Here is a 24,487-nt window from a genome sequence, read left to right as displayed (position 1 = left end):
GGTAGGAATCCGAGCCGTGGTTGAATACTGTAGAGCAAGTGTACAGAAGCCAGAACCATTCAGCGTTTGAGCCCCTGGCATGATAGACCACCGGCGGCAGGATGGATCTCGATGAGTGGCGCTGTTGATCGGAGAATAATATGGGAAATCTGTAGTAAAGCATGGGAATTGCAGGCGAAATGCCATCGTTCCACCTCAAACGGGCCGAATGCAAATCATGCCGGCTGTCATGGGTCGACGTGGCTGGGGGGCGGGATGACAGAGTTTTGACGCCCTTATGTCGTTGCCAGACTGGTGTTGAGAGATGCAAGTGCATATGAATAGGATGCTGTAAGTCGCGTTGAAAAGTGGACGTTAGCATTACTACTACTGACAGGACCCAGACGATGTCGCGAGTCATGCTAGCGCGAGGCTAAGCGAATGACGCTGGCGGTGCGGTGAAGTCTACTGATCTCATCGTGAGCGTTCGTACGCGACAGTGCCGACGCTGCCTTGCACACCATCCAACCGCCCGCCTCCAGGCTTCCGCCGCATCTGAACACGTTGCGCATACCCTTCGACAGCGCCATCGCCTGCCTGCCCACCCATTGGTCGCCGGTACCCCGGATTTCTCCACCAAAACTTAAACGACCCGACTCATCTTGCTCCGCCGAATGTCTGCCTCGCGGCGCCCTTCCTGATCACGACGCCGCTGCCTTCCAGAATCGCCTTCCAGGCGTTTGTATTTGCGCCCTTTGCTGGAACACCCCCGATTCTTTGTGCGAGTCAACGAACTGTTTCGAACAATCACCCGGTGGTGTAGTAAAACTGCGACAACAAGACAACAATCTGGACTGCGCCGCTACATAATCGTGACGGAATTGCGCGATCTAGGGCCTACGATTAAACTCCATCATTGACTTGGAGTGTCTGTTCGCACTTCCACGGCTTCGCATCTGCACGGAATTGACAAGGCTGATAGCCGCGCTCGAGGACCCGCGAAGAATCTTTCAGGCCGGCGGGATCACCGGATACACACAGCAGACGCACCCATCAAACATCTTCCTCGCTCCAGCCACACGAGGCGCGCGAGCACTCATGTCGAACCGCAAGCGGCGCGCGCCGGGTGCTTCACCACAGGCACCCACTCAGGCGTACCAGCACGACATCCCCGCGACCGACTCATACATGAACTGGAACGACCCCACGGCTGGCGCAGACATGAACTTCACCGACCCACCGCTATACGACTACAACGGCCAGAGCATGGGTGGAGGCCACAGCCGCGTCGTGTCGCTCGATGGATACAACGACGGCGCGGAAATGGCGGGGCAATTGGTACGGCGAAACACAAACCAGCAACTTGCACCTGCGCCACGGCGGAATCAATGGGATGGATTTGCCAGTCCGACGCAACAGTGGGAGACGGTGGATGACGATGAGGAGCTGGAGCAGAAGGCGGCTATTGCCAAGAAGGATGCACAGGCGAAGCGGAAACAGATCCCGCCGTTTGTGCAGAAGTTGAGCAGGTGAGTGATTCTGTAGACTGCACCCGGGACACTGACTGACGTTGACAGTTTCCTCGATAACAACAAGAACGAAAACCTCATTCGCTGGTCGGACGACGGCAACTCCTTCATCGTGCTTGACGAGGACGAATTTGCGAGGACCCTGATCCCCGAGCTTTTCAAGCACAACAACTACGCGTCCTTCGTACGGCAACTGAACATGTACGGCTTCCACAAGAAGGTCGGACTCTCGGACAATTCGATGAAAGCCAGCGAGACAAAAGCGAAAGCACCTAGCGAGTACTACAACAAGTACTTCAAGCGCGGTCGACAAGAGCTGTTATGGCTGATCCAGAAGCCGAAGAATCCTGTTACCGGACCGAAGCGGAAACGGGATGAAGAAAACAAGGGCGATAGCGACGAAGACCGCAAGTACATTCAAGATACAGGGGGCGGAGGCTATGTTGAGGAAGTAGCCGTCAGAGGGAACGAGCAGATGGCCATGATCCCGCGATCCGAATACAACAGCCTGCGGGTCGAAGTCAGGGAACTCCAGCAACAGCAAAAGCTCATCTCCAATGTCCTTACCCAGATCAAACGCCAGAATGAGGAGCTTTATTCTCGAGCGACATCGTTCCAAGCGCTGCACGACCGCCACGAGAACTCTATCAATGCTATTTTGACATTCCTCGCCACCTTCTATAATAGGAGTCTAGAGGGCAATGCGAATATGAATCTGGCAGACATGTTCCCCGCGGCACGACAACAACACCACGGCAATGTCGTGGACGTCGACGACTATCCCATGCAAGAAGCGCAAAAGTCACCGCAATTGCAGAGGAACAAGAAACCGCTTGCCATTCTACCAGCGCCAGCGCCGAACCAGGACTACCTCGCTCCAACGACGACAGGCCGCGCCACCACCATGAGCCCAACAGCCCGGCCACTCGCCAGTCCCATCACACGGCCTGGCAGTCGACAATCAGTGTTCAGGCCCTCAGTATCGATGAATCGCCAGCAGTCCCAGTCGTCACCATTTTCCCAACAAGCCAGAGACAGCATAACCCCCTCCCAAGTCAAACCCGACCCCGCCTCCAACCTAAACCCACTAGCCGACAACTCCGCCATCATGTCGGCCATCCAAAACGCCAACGCCACAGCAACCAACCACTCCGGCACTTCGCAACCCCCACCTTCAGACTTCGACTACGCCGCCGCTTTATCAAATTACCAAACCCAAGACGGCCACGTCCCTCTCACGCCACAACAACGCAACGACGTCCTCTCCCAGATCGTAAACAACACGTCTGCCCAAAACACAAACAACGCGCTTACCAACCCGCATCCGCCTGAAATGGACCGCTTGCTGGGCGACCTAGCGCAGTACCAAGCGACGCAGCAACAACTAGAAATGCTACAAAAGTTGTCCGACCAGCAGAACAGCAAGATCCAACACATCCACGAGCGTATCCTGCCGCTTTCCCCCACCGGCCAGATCTCTGGACTCGGCGAAGGTAACGACGGGTACTTCGGCGGTGCAGCCGGCGACGACGGCGGCCTAGGCGAACCCGGCGGGTTCGACCTAAATATGGGCCACTTCGTCAACGACGACGATTTCTTCACCGCAGACGCAAATCCCCCGGATCAAAAAGCTACCGTAAACGGGATTAACGGCATCAACACCAATACCAACGGTGGTGGTCTACCTGATTTCACATTCGATGCCAGTACGCCGTTTGATGTTGATCCCGCGAACGGCGATGCTGGCTTTGATTTTGCGGATGAAGCGAATGGGATTGGGGGCGAGGACCCTGGGTTGCTCGGTGTGGATGATGCGACGGGTACGAATGGGAATGGGAATGTGAATGGCGTGGGCAAGATTGAGAGTACGGCGAGTGGGGGGAGTAGTAATAGTACTAGTCCTGCGGCGACGGTGGAGGAGGTGGAGGATGAGACGAGGAGGGGAACGGGAGGTGGGGGCGGGAGTGCGAAGAGGAGGAGGAGATAGACGGGTGGATATGAGAGATTGTACAAAGATGAAAGGGAGCAGGGAAGGGATGGGATGGGATGTTGTATTTGATTTGCGGAGGATTACGACAGTCACGACTGGATCGAGTGTTTTATCAGCCACGCGTCTTTTTCGCTGGCATTTTTCTTACGGCTGTGTTCTTGTTTGCATGTATGCACAGGTCGTGTGTTCTTCTTTTTCTTTACTCTTCGTAGTGTGAGGAAGGAATGCTAGATACCCCACTTCTTCACATGTTCGCGTTTGCTAGTGTTGTTGGAGATGTGGTGACATACTGAGAGGTCTTCTCAAGTCCTGCCCCAATTCCTAGCTGAAGTCGATCCGGATGTAGAGATTATTCGTTATTATGTGTGCCCGACTATATAGGTGAAGACTGACTGTTGCCCAGCAGATCGCGCCCCGCCGTATCTCTATACCTAGTCCACTCGAGATCGCGCCATTCCTGCTGTCCCAGTCTTTCGAACAAACTCATGACCTTCTCGCTGGGTCTCCAGTCGCCAACCTGCCACTCCACAACCGGCTGAATTTGTGTCGCAGCAGCAACATCGCCGTCAGTCCGCTCTTTACCACCACGCCCGGTAATGAACTTGACACCCCATCTATGCCCCTTCTTCATCCTTAGACCATACTCCTCCACTTCTCTCTCGTCTCCAGGACGCCACCACAAGTGCGTAAACATCTCCGCGTCCTCAAGATCCGGCATATTGTCGCGAGTCAGCGTCTTTGTAAACGCCGCAAGCAGCGGCTCGATGCGCTCTCTACAGGGCTGGACGCGGAACATGTCTACATCGTATTCGGGCCCATCAGTGACTTCGTAGTCATACTGCGTACGGAGGTCTCCGCACTCATTTGGGTCGATCTCGCGGGGGTAATGTTCGGTGTCTGAGATCTTGTACCCGCCATGTTCAGAGTCGTGAGGATCCTCGCCTCGGGGACCGATGAAGTACCACCGCCCGTCTGGACGCAAGGGATGGAATTCGAGTCTGAAGCGCCGCATTTGTGACCATTGCTGCGGGGTTGGTGCGTCGGGAATGGGGAAGAGGTCGGGAGTCACCATGGCGCGGATGTCGAATATGCTTAGTTGTGTACCGAGGTTGCGCAGGCCGATGGACACTGGGTCTTTGTCTGCGGGGTGGATCAGGTTGGGCCGGGCTATCGACTGATCGTGTTTAGGGAGTGAGAAGAACGGCCAGAAATGCAGTGCGGCTCTGGTCAGGCTGGCGGGGATCCTCTTGCCGCAGAGGTGCTTCTCCTGGTCTATGATGGCAGCGCCGAACTCGTGACGAGCGTCTCGTAAGGGACCTTCCCACGGCCAGGTCCAGTGCTCGCGCATCACCTTGCTCGAAAGGGCGGAAGGCATGGGTCTTTCCCATAACCAGCGGGCGGTCCATTCTTGCACTGCTGGCAGGTGAACGAGGCATTGCAGTGGTCCGAGGGGAGATAGAGGGCGTATGTCTCTCGCGGTGTCGGCGTCGGAACCGCAACTTGATCTGATGGATAGGCTGCTCATGAAGGGTAGATCGGGTAGTTTTTCCGGGTTGTGCAGCTGTAGGCGGCGCGAGTGGTGTCTGTGGTGGTAGCATACGAGATATTCTAGGTCGTCTGTGTCGTACTTTTGTGTCTCGATTTCGATGTTAAGGGCGATGCTGGTGGGCGGGTTCTTGACTAACGCATATGCGGCGGCGCTTTGCGAGTAAAGGGCATGGATGCGTGCTGATACGTGGGCGCTGATGGCGAGGGTTTCCTCTGCGGGTTCATGGCATGCTAATGACGGCTCCGTCTGTTCATTGATGAGGATGAGTGGTAGTGGGAGCCAGTATTGTAAACACCCGTACTTTTCGTTGAAGGCTGCTTTGACTTGTTCGAAGAGTTCACTTTCGAAATTGGGGTCGGTCTCCCGCAGCGGCATATTGGTTCATGACTTACCATGCTACTACAACGTTGCGTGATAGGCTCTGCGGAGGCCCCGCCTCTAGTCTCTCCCAAGGTTGTTAGAAACGCAGGCGCACGTGGGCCGCTCCGCACTGCACTTGATCTCACACGTCCTGCGTCGCTGCACTCGCCTTTGCCATGACTTACGTTCCTCCCACGGCTTGATGTGCATGACTCGGCCGCCCGTTTGCGTGTCCGGCCCGTTCAGACGGGTAGCCATCAGTACCGCGGTGCCGTGATGACGGGAGTGGCAACGGGAACAGTGACGGGAGTGTGAAGGTATAGATAGCAACATGGCTGTTCGGGGCCGGCATCGCACACCATGAGCGCAACACTTGCACCCCCCAGCGTCGACGTCGGCACCCTGTCGCCCGCGCCCGCACCCGCCAAGTCACGTGCTCTCACAGCCACGAAGAAACAGACCCCAACCGCCCTAGTCTCGCTGCTATCTGGTGCCGTCGCGGGCGGCGTCGAGGCCACAGCGACCTATCCCTTCGAGTTTGCCAAGACGCGTGCCCAACTGCAGGCCGGCAGCGGTGGCTCCAAGAACCCCTTCGCCGTGGTCGCTCACGTCGCCCGCACCCATGGCGTCGGCGCCATCTACACGGGCTGCTCCACGCTGATAGTGGGCACCGCTTTCAAAGCCGGCGTGCGCTTCCTCTCCTTCGACTCGATCCGGAACCGCCTCGCCGACGAGCATGGCGTACTGTCTCCCGCGCGCGGCGTGCTGGCCGGAATGCTAGCCGGCAGCGTCGAGAGCATCGTCGCTGTCACGCCCACGGAGCGCGTCAAGACGGCCCTGATCGACAACGCGAAGAGCACCAGTGCCGCGCGCTATCGCGGGGGCCTCCACGCCACACAGATGATCCTCCACACTCACGGCCTGCCTGGCCTGTATCGTGGGCTCGTCTCCACCACCATGAAGCAGTCAGCCACCTCTGCCGTCCGTATGGGCTCCTACAACGTCTTGAAGGACGTCGCGCGCCAGAAGAACTTGCCACAGAACAGCTTCGTCACGTTTGGTCTGGGCGCCATAGCCGGCACCGTTACTGTCTATGCCACACAGCCATTCGATACTATCAAGACGCGCGCACAGAGTGCACAAGGCGCGAGTACAATGGAGGCCTTTTGGAGCGTCATGCAACATGCTGGTGTACGCGGTTTCTGGAGTGGCAGCACCATGCGACTGGGTCGATTGGTCTTCAGTGGCGGCATAGTTTTCACTGTATATGAGAAGCTCGCAGCTCTTATGACTCCGTCATCGTTATAGAGATCGGGTGTTTTTAGTGGCGTTGATTGATATCCTCATGAATTTGGCTTGACTCCATGTCGTCAAGTATTACGATAAATTACTATTACTGCCATCGTCTCTATCAAACCGCGTGCCACTGAACCCTAGCCGAAGACTACATGTGACATTATAATCAATCAACTGTGTATAGACGCGCTATGCTGCATAGCTCTAATGGCTTTCAAGAGAGTACATATCTGCGCTGTGTTGTATTGTGATGGTAGATCAAAGTAATCCTGACTGTGCACCATCCGACGTGCTAAGGTGGGGCAGTTTGGGCGCCTTATCTGATCCGACAACCGACGGGCTGGTACAACGTCGTTCATCGCACGTGGTCAACGGCGCATCTTCTGCTCTGCAATCTCCCGCGGCAATGTCATGCGAGGGCGACCTCACGAAAATCGCAGTCTACAGTCCAGCCGCGGGACGGCATGGGCTACACATCCCGCGGCAACGCATGCGGCTTCGACTTACCCGCGGGAAGGAACCTTGGAAGGGCTCGCTTCGAGGAATGGCGTGTCAACAACGCTCCGAGATCCTTCGCGTACCGGCGTCCCCTCGCTCTAGCTTCTTGGAACCAGCCTTAGTTGCCAAACGGGGACTGACAGTGGCGCATATCCACTGCCATGGTTCGCCGTTTCCTGGGGCCCCGCATTCCCCAGGCCTGCTCGCATTCTTAGCCTCCTCTCTAGACCCTTGGTATGCTTGCTAGACGCCTTTGGCAACTGAATCCGTGAGATAGCCCGCGGCCAATCGTGCAAAGGCTTTTCAAATGGCAAATTATCTATATAACGACGAGGTTGGTGTCGTGATGATGCATCATCCATTCACAGCTCGGTCATCGACGCACTCAACACAGCAACATGACGAACACCGACGAGAAGATGACGAGCATCGACGAGAAGATGGCAGGTGCTGAGTTCAAGGAGGTAGCTCCAGAATCTGGACCCATCACACCGCAGCAGATTCAGGCTCGCTTCGAAACATTGAGAGATTTGAGCCAGGAACAAATGGATGCGTTGAACAAGAGACTTGTCAAAAGGCTTGACTGGAGACTGATGCCATGCATCACTCTGATGTTTCTCATGAAGTAAGATTTTCGAAGCGTACGCTTTCATCGTTGTGCTTATCAAACCTAGCTACCTCGACCGCATCAATGTGTCGAACGCACGCCTGGCTGGGCTACAGAAGGACTTGCACATGAGCGACACCATCTGGAATACGGGTATAGTATGTTCTTCCCATCACCCCAAGCTTACCCCTACACATGATGACTTTGAGGACTTACGCTAACTTTGTACCTCTACCTATAGTCAACCTTCTACGTCGGCTATCTTGTTGGCCAACTTCCCGGTAACCTGTGGCTTGCAAAGGCGGACCCAAGATGGCTTTTACCATCCATGATGATGGCATGGAGTACCGCCACCATTTGTATGCCAGCAATGACTAGTGGAGCTGGCTTCGCCGTGTGTCGCTTCTTCATCGGCTTGTCTGAGGCGCCTTTCTTCCCCGGTATCACGCTGAGTATGTTCCCGTGCATTAGACTCGCATTTAACGAGCTGGAACTGACGGGCAACAGTGACATCGTCATGGTACACCAAGGAAGAGAATCCCATGCGCATGGCTATCTGGCATGCCGGAAATACCATGTCGAATATCTTGTCTGGGTTCTTGGCTGCCGGCATCTTGACAAACATGGACGAAGTTCTCGGACTCCACGCATGGCAATGGTTCTTCATCATCGAAGGTGCTGCATCTATTCTTGTGGCCGCTGGTGCCTACTTCCTGCTTCCATCGTGGCCGCACAACACCAAATGGCTGACCCCGGAAGAGAGCGAAATGGCCATGTACCGCGTTCAAGTGTCCAACGGCGGCCATGACGAGGGCATCGGCGGCACATGGGATGGTGTCAAGGCTGCAGCCGCAGATCCATTTACCTGGTACTTCTGCCTCATGCACTTCGCCCTCGTAACAGCGCAAAGCTTCAAGGACTTCCTGCCATCGGTACGTCCCCATGTCCAGCACCACTGTGCTACTTATTCCCCGCGCGCTAACTCCAAGAAAACAGATCATGAAGACATTCCACTTCGACGAACTAACCACCTACCTCGTCCAAGCTCCCCCCTACGCCATCGCCTATGCCTTCGCCTGCGTAATGGCATACACATCCGGCCGCTTCCAAGAATCCTACTACCACATCGTGCTCCCCATCGTCATGTCCGCAGTCGGCTGCGCCGCCCTCATCGGCACCCTCAACATCGGCGCCCGCTACGTCGGCCTCATCCTGCTCATCAGCGGCACCTACTCCGGCCTCAACCTGCAATTGAGCTGGGAGACGACTCTTGTCCCCGCGCCTAGGAGCAAGAAGGCGGCGCTTATTGCGATTGCGAATTGCATTAGTCAGACGAGCCATTGGTTTAGTCCGTACTTCTTTCCGACGAGTCAGGAGCCGTTTTATCGGTTGGGTGGGGGGTTGATTCTTTTTGGGTGTGCGGCTTGTGTTGTGAGTGCTACGCTGGTTAAGATGAGGGCGAAGAGTTTGAATAGGAGGTTGGATGAGGCGGAGGGGTGGAGTGAGCATACTGGTGTTGAGAGGGGGTGGCGGCATGTTTACTAGTTGGCTGGGGGAGGAAGAGCAGCTGGTCTGAGATGACAGGATGGGGTTTACGAATTTACGAATAGATGTTTCTGTAATTTATCCGCTTCTCGAGTATTTAGTCGCAAAAGCAATAGTTGAACGTACGTACATACTTCGCAGATCAGCAGGCAAGGTTTGCTCTATAAGTCCCCGTACCGACTACATCAATGCTATTGTTGACAACTCTTTTACTAGATATACCGTGGATAGTAATGCCAGTTTCTAGCCCTCCTGGCGACTACAAAACGCGGAGAGGAGGGCATCGCTGCTTCCTCCATTACTAACTGCTTCCCAGCTGCATCCTCCAGAAGCTTCTAGCAACTGATGACGCGGCGGAGGTAGACACGGCATCTCAGGATTATAGATGAAGAACAATGTGATGGATGACCTCGGAAGTGTTGGAGTTACCAAGGTAGTTCTTCGCTTAGTAAGAGAACTTAGGGCTGACGTCGGGTGGTCAGTGCTTCATGCCACTTCCGTCGCGTCTGACATCGTGACCCCCTGCACACACACGACACCACGAAGCTTGTTGCTCATCCACAAGGATGCTAATCGAGAGACGTACGAATCCTTCTTGCCACTACGCCGCATGCATCCGCACGCCGCGCACTTTGGGCACTGGAATGTCTGAGTTAGCATCGGCACTTTCCTGTGGTAACGAGAGAAGCATCGCTGTCAGCCCGTGCTCACAGCACGGATGCCGCCGGTAGCGCACATCCGTTGCTGCCTTCTGGTCTTCTAATCTCAGCTCTGCTCCCTCCGGACGAACCACAAGCCCCAGCCGTCCTGTGACCGCGAAGCTATGTGCGCCGGTGAGACATCACCAGGATGATAGCAGCCGTCCCTGGACTGTCATTCGGTAGCCAAGAAATATACCTGGACGTCAACTACGAGGCTTTGCTCTGTGGCTTCGTGTCCGCCGTCTTCCTCCTTGCTCGTATGCGGGTGTCTGCGGCCGGTGGAAGAGTGTCACGGCACCAATGAGACTGTTTCTCGCAACTATCTTCGATGATTTGACGACGCTGATCAGCTTCTTTTGACATGGCCGCTAAGCGCGTCAGAGGAAGAACAGCCGTTATGCTTCACACCAGGCAAGGATCGTATCCCACTAGTCCCGGGCTTCGAGACGGTGTCTACAGAGCAGGCTCGTCGCGGATGTTGCGACCTGTCCAGAGGGTCAACAACTCCCTTTATATGCCGTCATTTCGATATCTTGGAACACTCATGTGTCTTTTCATTCCCTTCCACGTACCTTGCGCGAACTTGTTTCAAGACGACACCATCATCGGTCCGAACACCAGCCCCACAGTATGTGTATTCGAGTAGTCGAGAAGTTTCCTGTTTGTGGATGTATCTACCACACGCATTCGGTGGATCGATGCGCTTACTATGGTCGGCATCCTGTGGTTGACAGAGTCGTCTGGGTTGGGGCTGCTTGTCAGCATCACAAGACGTGCTGATACTACGTACCTGCATGGCTTCATCTGGGCTTGGTGTCTTGGTTCCCTCGCTACCAAGTGACGACGCCATGAATATGGCCAATACCTCTCACATCAAAGCGATGACATCCTGGGTTAGGACCAACTTCGGTCCTCAAGTCGGAGGCTTTCGCACAAAGACAGGCAACAGGATATTGGCAAGATGTGATTTGTATGTTTGTGGTCGGATTCAGAGGATTAGATACTAACAGATGGGCGCAGACTAAGGCTGAATTGACCATAATCGCCCTCTGACCATGACGGAAGTCTACTGAAAGGGACGTCGAGTACGGTCAAGCTCCAACCCATGTTTGACAACAACTGCTCCGCCAACGACGGAGCCATGCGCCATTGACTGCGCCATCCTCATTTCAACTTGAAGATCCGTCAGAACTGCCACTACATGTGTGCGCCATTCATCGAATCGACTGCCATTCTGCCTTCCGGATGTCAACGCAGTACAAAAACCACTGAAAGAGTCTTCCAAAAAGTCTGCCGAGATGAGAGCGGCCAGGTAGTGGAACAAGTCCATCACTCACTGCTGCACAATGTTCTGGCGTTTGGGATATCTCTCCTCGTCGTGCCGAGTCGGACTGGTGACAACACCCTCCCTTCTCCCACGTTCTTCGCGTCTTCCGGTACGACTCGACTCGTTACCGGATGATGACGCATGACGTGACCGACTGCGGTTGTGGAATGATCGGATGCTCTGCATAATCCTATGAGAAGCACGATCCTTTTCCCGGGGCTGAACACCTCCGGCGTCGCTGTTCTCTGATTGCCTAGGCAGAGCGGGTGGGATGGAAACACTTCTCTTCGTCTTTGCAGCACCGCCGCTGTATACTGAGGATGATCTCGACGTAACGTGTTGACGCGGCCTCGGCTGCTCGACGAAAGGGGTAGACTCTTCAGTCACATAGAGTGCCGTCCCAATGCTCAAGCTACGGGCTCTGGGCGGACTCTCCACAATGGTATCGAGGCTGGTTGAGGTGCGGTACTGCTCAGGTTGGACTGGAAGCGGCTCATCCACGGGCACATCGGACATGTCGTCGTCCACCATCAATGCCTTTTTCGCGAGGTCGTTAAGTTCGTCTTCTAGCGTCTTTCTTTCCAAGACCTTTCCGCTGGCTTGCCCCCGGTACCGGGTCGGCAGTGAACGCACCGTCGAGATGGAGGTGCCTACAGCACGCCTCACGCACTCGAGGCGCTCGATATCGCGTCTCAGCTCCTGCTGCCCGAGGAGCAAGTACTGCATCGTGTCGACATCGGATATCATTCGCGGATGATGCGTTCCACACGACATGTTTCCCGGTGCCTTGAGGTTGTGGCCGTAGTGGCACCTGAGCGCATCGACGACATGTGGCTCTTTCCTCAAGATCCTGTCTTCCTCCAGCGCCGCCTCGAGCACCGCTCTGTTGTTGTCGTAGTGCATGCCTCTTGCTTTGAGCGAGTCGTCTTTGAGCGGCAGATCTTGGCTCATACTAGCCATCTCAACAGCTCGAAGCTCGTGGTACTTTGACCGGTACGTCCAGGACGTGAAGATGCTTGGCGAAGGCAGCTTGTTCCTCAGTCGCTCGTGCAGCGGCAACGTAACGTACTCGCAGTGGTCATCTGTGGGCGGCGGAGATGCATCGACATCTGGGTCGTCGATACAGATTGCCCGCTTCCTGCGATCCTCGTTCAAGACCTCGGTGTTGTCGAAGAATCCGCCTTCGACTTTGTGCTTGGGGTACACGCTGTTGATAAAAACCTGCATGACTTTGTCTCTGTTGGCTTTCCGCTCCGAGAACTCGGTTGGCTCGCTGTGTTCGTTGCGGGCGGGCATCTTGCTGCGGTGGTAGTCCATGTTGTCGGAGGGGTAGCCCAGGACTGTGAGATGGCGTTCGTCAGTATCGTCACACTGGAAGTATACATGGAGGAGGGATGCGATAAGACGTACCTTGCTTCTTCTCCCGAAGCGCATCATCACCCGCCTCGTTCACATGGGCTAACACGCCATCCCAATACTCTCTCGCCTCCTCTTCCTGCCCGGCATCGGGCGCCGCGAGCCAGGAATCAGATGGCGCGACAGAGGGACTGACTGCAACGATACTCTCCTTCTGCCCATCCCAAAGCCTTGCATCACGTCGATTGCCCGCTTCGGAACTCGGAGGAAATACACCCGGAGGCCAAGCCACAGATGGTATCCTCGACAACACAGCATCGTCCTCCTCTTCTTCTACCGTATTACGTATCATAGTCTGACTGCGTCCCCGCCTCTCCCCCAGATCCTCACTCTCTTCTTCCATCGGCTCAGCACCGCCCTCATCATCCCCAACGCAAAACTTCTTCGTAGCAGCATCATAATACTTGCCAAACCCCATCAACGTCGGATCCACAGACGTGCTCCGCCCCTTTGCCGCACCGCGCGTGGGTGAGCGCGCAGACGCGGTGCGTGCTTCGTAGGACGCGATGCGGGAAGAGAGGAGGTTGCTCTGGCTTGTGCTGGGGCTTGTGTTCGGAGTGGGCTTGACGTTGATGTTGACTGTTCTGGGGAGGCGGGACGGCGTTGGTGGAGAAGCTGGTGCTAGTTGCTTTCCTTTGGACGCGGAGGTGTTGGAGGGTTTGGTGGTGCTAGGGAAGGGTGGGGGTGGTGAGGATGTGGGGGTTTCGGGGGCGTCGTGGAAATGGGAGGGGGTGGGGATGGAGGTTGAAGAGGAGGATGGAGATGGCCATGGGGAGGGAGTGTAGGTGTAGTTGGTGGTGTTGGTGCTGGGTAGACCGGGCGAAGATGCGGATGGTGTGGCGGGGAATGCGAAGTCTTCTTCTGCGGCGGCTCGGAACTTGGAGGTGTTGCGTCGGGGCATGGTTGCTCGCTCACTGACTCACGAGTGAGTGCAGTGCTTGTGACGAGAGAAGTGGTAGGGTGATGTGACACGATGTCTCGTCGTTTCCTATCCTGTTGTGCTGTAGGGTATAAAAGATAGGAGTTCAGTGTTGGCTACTGAGATGAAGAAGGAGGAAACGTCTCCCCTCAGTACTATGGCAGTGCAGAACCCGTCTTTACAACCCCCCTCTCTGCCACTCAATAGATCATCCTCACCTCATTCCTTACACGTCGACCGCCTGCTTTGAGTATCAGGGTACTATACTGATGTCGAGAACACCTAAATCTTCCGGATCAGGGTCTTGACGCTGTAATCACGCATCTCAACAACCCTTCACACAACGTAACGACCCCCATACTCATACTTCGCAGCACAATTTCGTCATGAGAAAAAAAAACAGGAAACCGACGTTACGAAGAAGAACATTGAATGACAATCCAACGAGGAATGTAAGTAGATCAGGCGTGGAGTTAGAAGGAGCTTTGCGCAGATACGGCTTCCTTCATGTCAGTGCAAGTACCCGAATTTCGCAGACAAACAAGGGTTCACTCACGGCCATACTTCCACGCTGTTCATACATCACCCAGACCCTTGCTTTAGATCCCTTTCATCTTCACGCCTTTCCCATCTCGCGGAAGTAGTCGCGATACTCGGCCCGCCACCGATGGATCTGCTGAAGAGAGAAGCGCGGAGCAAAGAGTTCTTCGATGGTGATGGGAATTGGATAGCCGAGATAGACATATCGCGAGGCTTGACACTAGAGGCGTCGGAAGATAATCTGGATGGGGAGAAGAAAGAGCAGTTTCTGCGGTTTGTGAGGTGCATGTTGCAGTGGAGGCCGGAGGATCGGTGGACTGCGAAGGAGTTGCTTGGGCATCCTTGGATGAGAGGGACTTGATTTTACAGTGTAGATCGATACATCTCACCAAAGCCGGCAGCTACTTTGCAGGCTCATGTGCTCGCGAAAGCTTCCATTGCCTGCCGTTGTTGACATCCATGCTGGTGCAATCTTAGAGACTCCGAGAAGCGCTCCGTCTGTAATAAAGTTATGGAGTCCGGCCGTGCGTTGCGCCGAGCCACCCTCCCAGCATGCCTCACCACATGAAGCTTCTAAGTAAAGGTCACGATGTACAGCAGGAGCAACGCGTTGTGTAGATGAACATTATCATTTCCGATTCCATCAGGTCTATAAACAAGAAGCTATGCAAACGCTCAAATGCGATGATAATATGTACAATATCGAACGATCTCCACCAGCTCAGCATCTACCAGTTTAGCATCTAAGCGTAGAGGCACTTGTAGGTAGTCTCCTCCTTGAGCGCCTTCATAGTGAAGGGAGTGCATCCCTCAGAGCCAGCAGGCTTCTCAGTACCGGAGAGCCAGATCTTCCAGCCACCGCCAACAGCACCAGGGCAAGCCTGGAAGCCAATGTCGCCAGACAGACCACCAGCAGCGAAAACAAGGTCACCGTCGTCGTTGATCTTGAAGGGGCCGCGCTCCTGGTTCTTGCCAATGGGCTGGACACCAGTGGAGTAGCGGACGTTGCCCTGGCCCATGCCGCTGCGGTCGACGTAGAGCTGGAGAGGGGGGTTGAAGGTGTAGATGTAGACGCTGCCGGTCTCCTCGTCGAGCGAGAAGGAGGCGTAGTTGATGCCGTTAGTGACGTTCTCGCGGTCGCCGTTGACGGCGCAGGTCTTGTTGTTCTCGGAGGGGGTGTTGATGAGGAGGCTGCCGTTGGCGGCCTGGACGTTGCCGTACTGGATGGGGGTGGCAGAGCGCAGGGACATCAGGCGGAAGATGTCGCCGGCCTCGGGGCGAGGGAAGACGGACGCCTGGGGAAGGGCGGAGGAGATGGCGGCCATGGAGGCGACGACGGCGGCGGTGGTGAACTTCATGTTGATGGTTTGAGGTGGTGGTGTTGGTGTGGAAGTGGTAGTTGTGTTGATTAAGTATTAGTGTAGAGTTGATGAGTTGATGTTTGGATGATGGCTTAGAGAGAGCAGCATCCCATCTCTCTTATATCCAAATGCAATCTCGTATTTTCTCCCCTTGTCGTACATCATGCCTGTCCTCAACGAGGCTGAAGGGTGTCCACACTCGGCGCCGACGACCAAAGCGCAACGCTATGACTTCATCCAGTCGGGTAATTATCGTATCCCCAGTTTTGTGACCCTGCGCAATGGCAAGCACCGGCTGTGGCGCGCCCCCTCCCATGACCGCCTAGAAGGTTTTGGGCGGAAATGACGCATAATTGCCACGGCATAGGGCCGAAGCCCTTGGCAGGTAGCCGAAAGAGGGAAGGCGCAGCCCCTTGTCGATTTCTGATTGGTGGCGGCCTCGGCCGGCATGCGCTCAAAATAGACACAGCAATGTCGTCTCCAGAAAACATTCATGCCGAGGATATGCCCTTGGAAACTAACGGTGTAGACAGTCGCATTGAGAGACACATGTGGTCGCCTCCGATCGAATACGATGGAAGATCGCACGACGATGTTACTTTCGCTCGTAAAGGTGGGTTCCAGCAGCTGCTGGCAGTGTTGCTGTAGTACTTGGGAAAACGTTTCGAGATTATCGTCAATGCGAAATCTTGAAAGCCCGGCATCGTACCGGCGTATTTCGTACTTGGGTGGTAAGCACTGGGGCATCCCCGCTGTTGAATGTTTACGCTCTCTTTTTTCAGGACTCGGATCGGATCTCGGAGGGAGAAGCGTCATGGAAGGTCTTCTCTTGTCTTCCGCGCTCAAGCCTGGATGGTCGTCTCGTGAGGGGGGTGGATGTTCGGTGACGGTGGTTGTGATCCAACTTCCTTCCTCCGCACTGCTTCGACCAAGACTTAGACACCTGATTCCCTCTCTCGGTGTAGCTCCGCGCTCTGAGCTCAAAGCTTTTGGTTTGGCATCGCATTAAGCTTGTGTCATAGAGACCGCGTGGCTCCAGAAGAAGCAGGGCTATTCGCACACTCCGTCACTCCATCTCACCAGAGCTGCACTCTAGCCAGATTCTTCTTGCCGAAAGATTTCTTCTTCAACGTATGTGGAATACCTCCTCTGATCCACCTCGAGCTTTGTGGCTCTGCACCGCCTCGCCGTGCATATTGTCATGCACATAGGCCTCACCAAGCAGCCAATAACCGTCGCTTTTTTTCCGCAGGATGAAAGGCTTTTCTCCTCCTCTTAGGACTACAACGGCATCTTCGGGTTGCATGCAGCGAGGTCCTATACCTACGCGCCCGGCCCTGGTAACGAAGAAACGGCGGTCCATACAATAATCTATCTTTAGCGTGTCGTGTATCGACTTCATCTTTCCTAAGTCAACGCTTGTTTCGATCCCAAAGCCATCTGAGGCACCATGATTTTCGTTCGAGGCCAAGCTCTTAAGATAATCTAGAAGTACCTGCAGTTCACTCCACTGTTCGCGTCCTTCCTCCCAGGCGTCGCCAGCCACAATAGTCAAAGCCATGGCTAGATAGAGCTCTTCCTGACCCGCGATGTTGCAATGGCTCATGACTAGGTCCTTGACTGAAACCAGCCACTTGTGAAACTCTTCGTGTTTATCCAAGGTACTGCTTAGGCACGAGGCGGTCGTTTGATACACTTCATCGACCGCTATTCCTTGGAGAAGCAGCACTTCTTTGCCAAGAGAAACGTCATCGAGCAAAGATGGCGCCTCGAGACCGTCACTAGCATTAAAATGATTAGGTAGAAACAGGACGTCCCAAGTTTCTTGTTGCAGATCTGCGCGAATGGCCCATGTCGAAAAAGATTGGCAATCAGCTAACACATCGAAGTGGTGATTGATCAGCCCAAAAGCGTGTAGATAGCCTCTTTCACACAGAGAGAACCGTGTAGCATCTCGCAATACGCTAGAAAGCGATTTTGCATAGTCAACCTCAAGTAATGCCGCTTGACTGCTTTCTAGAGACGTGTCGTTGTCCAGTAAGCCCAAAATTGCAAAGATGCTGTCTTTCGGCTCGGCCCTTTGGAATAGTCGAATGGTCACAAACATATTGCCTAGATATCTGCGCCTCGAAGCAAAACGACGGTCGGGGTAGAGGATCTCGAACATCTCGTCGGCACAGCGCAAGCCAACGCAATTGCAAAGACTATCAGGGATGTATCGATATTTGTACACGAGCCATGTTGCAGCTCGTACTGTGTCGAGAAAATCGAAAGTAGTACTGCCCCAATGACAGGTATTGGATGATGCAAGGACCACTTCTTGGAGCACCCACAGACGTCTATTATCACTAATCTTAGCTAGACGTAGCATATTCGGCGTGCAGTCTTACCTGAACCAGTGGTGATTGAAAAGAGCTTCAAGACTTTCAAAGTCAACACTTGCGCTGAAAGGTTCATTTGAACATAAAGCGTCACCCGATTCCCCTAATATGGTTTCCCACACTAGGGTGAAGTCTGCAGTCGCGGCGCGCATGTCATCCATAACGTCCCCGAGAGCCTTCGTGGCTCTCTCAGCCATGTCGTCGTCATCTTCGCCGAGGTAAACGAGATTGTGCTGCGCAGTGCTATACACGGTCGCCATGAAAGCTACTTGTGCACTGCGTTCTGTCGTCGATGACTGATCGATACATATGGCATCAATCCAAAGTACTCGCGGTCGGTCGCTGAGTCGCATGCGCCTAATAGCGGCCTCCGAACTTGCCGGCACCTCTACCAGATGCCCATTGAGCTTTATAGTGGACGGGTCCCGATGAGGTCCCCAGCAATATGATATCGTCTCGTAGCATGGCACGGGATGATTATGGAGCGAGATGCGTTTCAGGGTACACTCGAGAATCTCATCGCCACTTGCGGCAGCGACCTCGAGGACGCGTATCTCTCCGAAGGACAAGGATAGGGCGTCGTAGGGCGGCGGGGAGCTGGACGTGGGGTGCGATGACATGGCTGCGGTCCTGACAACGATTGCATGAATGTGCGCTCATGCGAAGATGGGGGAGACCTCGGGATGCTGTGGCAAGAATGTAGGCTGAGAGGTCGCAGGTCTCTTTAGCCTGACCGACCAGGCTGAAGATGGAATGCGCAGATGACACTCCAATCGGAAGGCCGAAGCTCTTGGCTACTTTCTACCAATCGCGCCCGATTTCTCAAGCCACAGTCCAGTGTGAGCGGGGCGAGCCATTACAAGTAGATGTCGCTCAGCACGATGCATGAAGTTTTTACTGACTACCTAGGTAGGTAGCTCTTTTCATGGCAGCTGTACGGTTTCCGCTGTGATTTCGCAAGGCTTTCAAGATGAGACAGGCCGCTCAGCCTACGACTGTCGCTCAAGGACGCTAGCCCCCGACTGTCCTAGTACACTGCGGGGCATCATCGGGACACCAGTGGCACCTGGGACCCGTGGACGCCACTGGGCACTAGTACTACAACACCACGCCTGGACACGTCTTAGTGCCATCCTGAAGAGCTCGTGAGGTCTTGTCCTTCGAACGAGTCGCGAGACATGGCTACACATAACTGGCTCTGGCTTTGTCTAGCCTGGACGTGCGCTGCTGCAGCGGCCACTACGACGAGGCTAAAGTACATCATGTACCTAACAGGGTAAAGTCACAGCCCGCAACTCCTACGTGAGCCAACATTACTAATGTCTTTTAGGCAACACGACGTGGTGCCGGAGCAAAGTTTGGTGTCGAACATTACTGATGTAGCCCTTGCCTTTATGCGTTCTGACACGTTCAACAATCCAGAGCAAGATGAATGGCCGCTCTTTACTACCATTGAAGAAGTTCGCCCCAAATTTGCTGATGGAACCATCATTCAAGTTGCGATTGGCGGATGGGGTGACACCGATGGCTTCTCGACAGCCGCTAGAACAGAAGAAAGCCGGAAGCTGTTCGCTAGCAACGTCAAAGCTATGCTCGACGCGACCGGTGCTGACGGTGCGTTGCACCCTACGGTCTCCACGTTAGAGGTATTTGCTAACCAGAACAGGCATCGACATGGATTGGGAATACCCAGGCGGCAACGGCGAAGACTACAAAACACCCGGCCATCTCAACTCCAATAAAGCTTGGGAGATAGTTGCTTACCCCAAGCTTCTAGCAGAAATCCGCTCGGCAGTAGGGCCTGAAAAGACCATCTCAGCAGCCGTCCCTGGTCTACCACGCGACATGCTAGCTTTCACCCCTTCCACCATCCCCGCCATCATGGAGTCAGTCGACTACCTCAACATCATGACATACGACATGTTCAACCGTCGCGACAACGTAACAAAGCATCACACTGGGATCCAGAACTCGCTCGAAGCCATCGATGCATACCTCGACGCCGGCGTACCGCCCGAGAAGGCCAACTTGGGACTGGCATTCTACATCAAATGGTACAAGACCGCGGGGAATTCGACATGCAGTGTCAACCCCATCGGTTGCGCGACAGAACTCATGGAAGACCCTGTTACAGGCGCTGATCTAGGTAAAGCCGGTGCATTCTCATGGCACGACGCCGTTCCCGAAGAACTTTCCGCATCATATGAACGTGCGATGGAGAACGGTGTTTATGACGAGGTGGGTGGTGGACAGTACTACTGGGATGCTGATGAGAACTTGTTCTGGACTTGGGATACGCCTGAGGCTATTAAGCGCAAGATGCAGATCATCATGAAGGATAAGGGGCTTGGTGGTGTGTTTGCATGGGGATTGGGAGAAGATGCACCGAAGTTTGAGCACCTGAGAGCGAGTAATGAGGCGGTGGCGGCCCTGGAGGGGAGTGAGAAAGGGCGTAGAGAGACGTCTGGTGAGAGGAGTGAGCTTTAGTTATCGATGGAGGATGCGTGCAGAATTGTGGAAATTCCTCAGATTGCGCTAGCTTGTGGAAGGATTAGCTCCAGCTGTCGGCGAAACCTCGGGCGGGAAACGTAATAACCGGCCTTCGCCGCTGCCATCCCAATTTCGAAGTGACGATACCACAACACTCTACTGTACAATGTGACCTTCCAAACAGTATCACCCTATCGATGGCTCAAGTTCAATCACCCTACCTTCTTCGCGATCGGCCCCAAGAAGCTTGCCGCCAACCGTGCCCATCCATCTCCTCGACCCCGTCGCCATCGCTTCCTGCCGTAATATCCTCCAGCTTGCGCTTCCTGATCGTTAACGAGGGATAGCATGCTTGCTCGTTTCCGTGTACTTGGGATCTGCTATTTGCCACAATGATACTGTCGTTGGCATCCCCGATGACGCTGTCGACTTCTTCTGCGACGCCGGCCACGTCGTCTCCAAAGACGCTGTCGATGGTGTCTGGTACCTCTTCTATAACGTGGACTGCGGGTTGGTGCGTGGTGTTTGGGATATCTGGCTGCTCTTGGATGTCTTCATCGGGAAGCATGATATCCTCTTCGTCCTCGCTGTCTGAAACTTCGAAGCCATGGGAAAGTCCTATTATCTTTGCAAGAGCCTCTCGTCCTATGGGGAGTCTCACGATGAGTGAAGGTCTCATGGCTGTCGCTGTGCTGGGCGTCGGCTCATGCTGTATTTCGCTCATCCATTTCAGGGTAATGTTGATGTAGTCCAGGGCGGCAATCATACAGGCGTCAAACCGACGCCATCGGATAGCGCAGTCGCTCAACCCAGCTATCAGCGCGTAGTAGGCGATGACTGCGCATAGCATACCGCGCCCATCCTTGACACCTTCATCTTTTTCTTGATGTAGGAGACAGAAAGGCGATTTGAGATGATTCGCTTTTCGCAATAAGGACGACGCAGATCGTGGGTATACCTGAGCCGTTTCCGCGCCATTCGAGTGAAGCTGCACCTCGTCGCGAAACACGATCGATGGCTCACTTCCATTGCTATCGAGGAGTATGTACGCCCACACGGGAACTGTTATACCATCACTCTGCTTTCGGTCCCCGAGTGAGGCTTTCAAAGCTTTGCGTCCCTGTAGAATTGCCTGGTCGAATGTGGGTGTAGCAGGAGAGAGCACTTCCTCTATGACTGCGAACAAGCCGCGGCGCACTAGCGTGGCGTTCAGTCTGTTGATGCAGCGTTGCCATCGTAAGGGCAGTGTCGCTTGAATCTCCTTTGCAGTTGTCATTGATAGGCGATACAGTACTATTGTTGAACTTTGAGATCTGGGAAGTCGAGAGCAAATGCAAAATCAGAGCCGACTTAACGCTAGTGGTACAATCGACGCACAGATCAGGCTTGAAGATCCCGTAGCAGATGAACCGCCATACACCTAAGTCGAAGACCTCATACCGCTGAGGCGCTGACTGCGACATACTCAACGGCGTGTGTGGTCATGGAAAGCTCCCAGGTACTCAGGTACTGATAGAGTATGTTCGCAGAATTGCACCAGCATGCACTGTACCCAGGAGCTACTCAATGTCGTCTACGGAAACAAAAGCTTAAATTAAATACAGCGAATACCTCCCGGGTACCTCATGGCTAGGCTACACCTTCTCCATCGAAAGCGCGCTAGAGCCACGCTAACCCCATCCATACAATGCAAACGCCGCGATCAACACAAAACGCGACGCGACAACCGACTCAGCTACCTTACACCGAAAGCACCTGCTTCAATCTCGGCATTGGTTCCAAGGGCCATGGAAAACCAAGTAGGTGCGGCCGATACGGCCCTTGCCGAAACCCAAGCCCGTGTCCCATTTCTCCATCATCTCCCTGTCGCCAAGGTCCGGCTTGTCGCCTTCGTTGACCATAAGAACGAGCGTCCAAATATGATGCCATTTCGTATGCTCTTCGGCACCATCAAGGATGGGAAGGATAAAGATTGCCAGGTGTGGATTCTGCTGCAGAACGACCACGCCGCTGGCCGCTCACCCGAGCAACGCTTCAACATCTTCGACCGTCTCGGCAAGCTCCGAGGAGGCATAAGCGCGGAGGAAGCGGTGAGGTAAGTCATTCCTGCTTTATGAGCTAATGTAGAACACGTACTGACCTCTTCAGACTTGTTCTTGAGGCAAATGCGTTCAAGTGCCTCAAGAAAGCGGGCACTATGGATTTGGACCAGCTCCGCGTAGTGATCAAGTACTACTTCATCTTCAAGGGCGTTAATACACCAGTGCCATGGATAGTCAATGGTTACTTCACCACTTGGCTGACTGCGGCATGCAAGACGGCTGGAGAGTACGCTGTAAAGGTGGCCGCGAACATTGAGAAGGAGAAGTCACGCGCCTCTGCTGCACAGAACGCGTACAGTACCAAGCCCTCTGTCTCTCAGTCTAGGCCAGAAGGAGATCGCTCGGTGGTGAGGACGCGCGTTTCGTCCGCTCAGAACGTGGACGGTGCCAGGCGTTCGGTCTCTCATTCTGGATCAAGAGCGGGCTCGGTGGTGAAGGTGAACGGCCAGCCTGCAGTAGTCAGCCCCCCCGTCAAACTGGCCAAGGCTAGACGCACTCCTCAACCTACCCCACAGCGCGCTCCTGTGGCCTCTATGATTCCCGCAGTACCGAAAGAACCGAGCTTGTTTATCCCCGAAGGCGATTCTCTCAAGAGGGCTCGCACCATGACCCCGGACCTACCCAGGAAGCGAGTGACTACGAGCACACCGCCACCGCGATCGACTCCTTCAGCGGTTGCAGTACAACCCTCGTCCTCAGCAATGGTCAACACAGGCCAAGGTTTCCTCATCCACTCGGACCCCGTTGAGGCAGACAGCAGCGACGCCATGGACACTTCGCGTACCCCGTCAACACGCCGGGAGTCTACAGAGGCACTCGTAAGTTTCACCTGATCATCTAGAATACGTTATATACTGACAAGCTACCAGGTCGAGAAGAGCCCCAACTCTCAGTCGTCCATTGACTTCGCTGACGCCTATCGCGAAGCCCTCGACAAGAAGAGCAGGTGCAAGGAAAACATCATGATCAACAAGGAAAAGCAGAAGGACGTGCGGAATGAGATCAAAGCTCTTGAGACTCAGCTAGCCGACATGCAGGTGGAGGACCAGGAGCTGAAAGAAGAGAACCGGCGCATTAGAGTCGAGATGAAGCATCTTCAGTCGTCACTCACCTCGAAGGAGCGCGCTATCTTCGTTCTTGGAGGCGAGATGATGATGAGAGCGTCGAAGTGGGGGAAGAAGGGTGCAAAGTCTGAGACCGACAGCAGCGAGGAAGACTAGTGTACGCTTTGCTAGTACGGCGTTAATGGCTTGGACAGGGACTCTCTTGGTACCGCGGTAGCCGCGCCAGTAGCAGTACGACCAGTATGACGTTTGCAGACTACGAAGACTCTAGAAGTTGCTGTAATCTCGTATCTATCGTATTGTATTCCACACGGTAGTGTATTCCAAAACTGTCCTACATCATTCATGCGTCCAAACTACAGCGCCACAACGCTCGCGTTCCATATTCAAACTCCTCCTCCAGCTCCTGACATCAGGCTTCCAAAGGTCTGGACTAGTAGGTCTGCTTGGTGTCTGAAGCACAGATCTTGGCTTCGCGTCGCCGAGTATTGCCAGGCAGCCCATCTGCGTGCTTAATCCGCGACTTCGCATTTCGTCATTCGATGCTTGTCAATCATCAGGAGTATATGGGTATTGTGACTCCTCAATGACCTCTAAGGAAGAATTTGTTGATAGCGCGATGCTCCGGCCTATTCGATCGTTGGTCCTCGTCGTGGAGCAAGTTTCGCGCTGCCGGTCGGTGCAGGCTTTCGTTTCGGCAGCGAGGGTAGTAGTGTGTAATGACGAGGATAGATATGTGGTCAAGTAGTTTTATACGCGTTGCTTCCCGTAACTCGCATGAGTGCGCAATGTGATCGTTTGGCTGCCGTCCAGTAGTACTGCGATGTTATGTA

The 24,487-nt window shown here is 54.4% G+C and overlaps 9 protein-coding genes across 9 annotated transcripts; 5 read left to right on the top strand and 4 right to left on the bottom strand.

Annotated features, from left to right (window-relative positions):
* Positions 1-1,077: 1,077 nt before the first annotated feature.
* J4E87_010587 (uncharacterized protein) lies at positions 1,078-3,495 on the top strand (the record flags this gene model as incomplete). Its single annotated transcript, XM_049382159.1, has 2 exons — positions 1,078-1,508; positions 1,557-3,495. The coding sequence occupies 2 exons, from the start codon at positions 1,078-1,080 to the stop codon at positions 3,493-3,495; spliced, it is 2,370 nt and encodes a 789-aa protein (XP_049228146.1).
* A 376-nt stretch (positions 3,496-3,871) lies between these two features.
* Positions 3,872-5,422, bottom strand: J4E87_010586 (uncharacterized protein; the record flags this gene model as incomplete). Its single annotated transcript, XM_049382158.1, has 1 exon — positions 3,872-5,422. The coding sequence occupies one exon, from the start codon at positions 5,420-5,422 to the stop codon at positions 3,872-3,874; it is 1,551 nt and encodes a 516-aa protein (XP_049228145.1).
* A 345-nt stretch (positions 5,423-5,767) lies between these two features.
* J4E87_010585 (uncharacterized protein) lies at positions 5,768-6,715 on the top strand (the record flags this gene model as incomplete). Its single annotated transcript, XM_049382157.1, has 1 exon — positions 5,768-6,715. The coding sequence occupies one exon, from the start codon at positions 5,768-5,770 to the stop codon at positions 6,713-6,715; it is 948 nt and encodes a 315-aa protein (XP_049228144.1).
* Positions 6,716-7,599: 884 nt separating this feature from the next.
* J4E87_010584 (uncharacterized protein) lies at positions 7,600-9,353 on the top strand (the record flags this gene model as incomplete). The annotated part of the gene is made up of 5 exons (XM_049382156.1): positions 7,600-7,826; positions 7,876-7,966; positions 8,050-8,260; positions 8,316-8,740; positions 8,805-9,353. 5 exons carry the CDS (start codon positions 7,600-7,602, stop codon positions 9,351-9,353), a joined length of 1,503 nt encoding a protein of 500 aa, XP_049228143.1.
* Positions 9,354-11,387: 2,034 nt separating this feature from the next.
* On the bottom strand, positions 11,388-13,698 carry J4E87_010583 (uncharacterized protein; the record flags this gene model as incomplete). The annotated part of the gene is made up of 2 exons (XM_049382155.1): positions 11,388-12,721; positions 12,792-13,698. The coding sequence occupies 2 exons, from the start codon at positions 13,696-13,698 to the stop codon at positions 11,388-11,390; spliced, it is 2,241 nt and encodes a 746-aa protein (XP_049228142.1).
* Positions 13,699-14,999: 1,301 nt separating this feature from the next.
* J4E87_010582 (uncharacterized protein) lies at positions 15,000-15,614 on the bottom strand (the record flags this gene model as incomplete). The annotated part of the gene is made up of 1 exon (XM_049382154.1): positions 15,000-15,614. The coding sequence occupies one exon, from the start codon at positions 15,612-15,614 to the stop codon at positions 15,000-15,002; it is 615 nt and encodes a 204-aa protein (XP_049228141.1).
* A 3,703-nt stretch (positions 15,615-19,317) lies between these two features.
* J4E87_010581 (uncharacterized protein) lies at positions 19,318-20,485 on the top strand (the record flags this gene model as incomplete). Its single annotated transcript, XM_049382153.1, has 2 exons — positions 19,318-19,612; positions 19,665-20,485. 2 exons carry the CDS (start codon positions 19,318-19,320, stop codon positions 20,483-20,485), a joined length of 1,116 nt encoding a protein of 371 aa, XP_049228140.1.
* A 220-nt stretch (positions 20,486-20,705) lies between these two features.
* On the bottom strand, positions 20,706-21,254 carry J4E87_010580 (uncharacterized protein; the record flags this gene model as incomplete). The annotated part of the gene is made up of 1 exon (XM_049382152.1): positions 20,706-21,254. The coding sequence occupies one exon, from the start codon at positions 21,252-21,254 to the stop codon at positions 20,706-20,708; it is 549 nt and encodes a 182-aa protein (XP_049228139.1).
* An 859-nt stretch (positions 21,255-22,113) lies between these two features.
* J4E87_010579 (uncharacterized protein) lies at positions 22,114-23,810 on the top strand (the record flags this gene model as incomplete). The annotated part of the gene is made up of 3 exons (XM_049382151.1): positions 22,114-22,583; positions 22,637-23,408; positions 23,460-23,810. 3 exons carry the CDS (start codon positions 22,114-22,116, stop codon positions 23,808-23,810), a joined length of 1,593 nt encoding a protein of 530 aa, XP_049228138.1.
* Positions 23,811-24,487: the final 677 nt, after the last annotated feature.

The sequence above is a fragment of the Alternaria ethzedia genome, assembly GCF_023757985.1.
Source record: "Alternaria ethzedia strain BMP 0044 chromosome Unknown scaffold_51, whole genome shotgun sequence".
Classification (NCBI taxonomy): domain Eukaryota; kingdom Fungi; phylum Ascomycota; class Dothideomycetes; order Pleosporales; family Pleosporaceae; genus Alternaria; species Alternaria ethzedia.
Note: the sequence above shows the minus strand (reverse complement) of the source record. Positions and strands in the feature narration are given on the sequence as shown.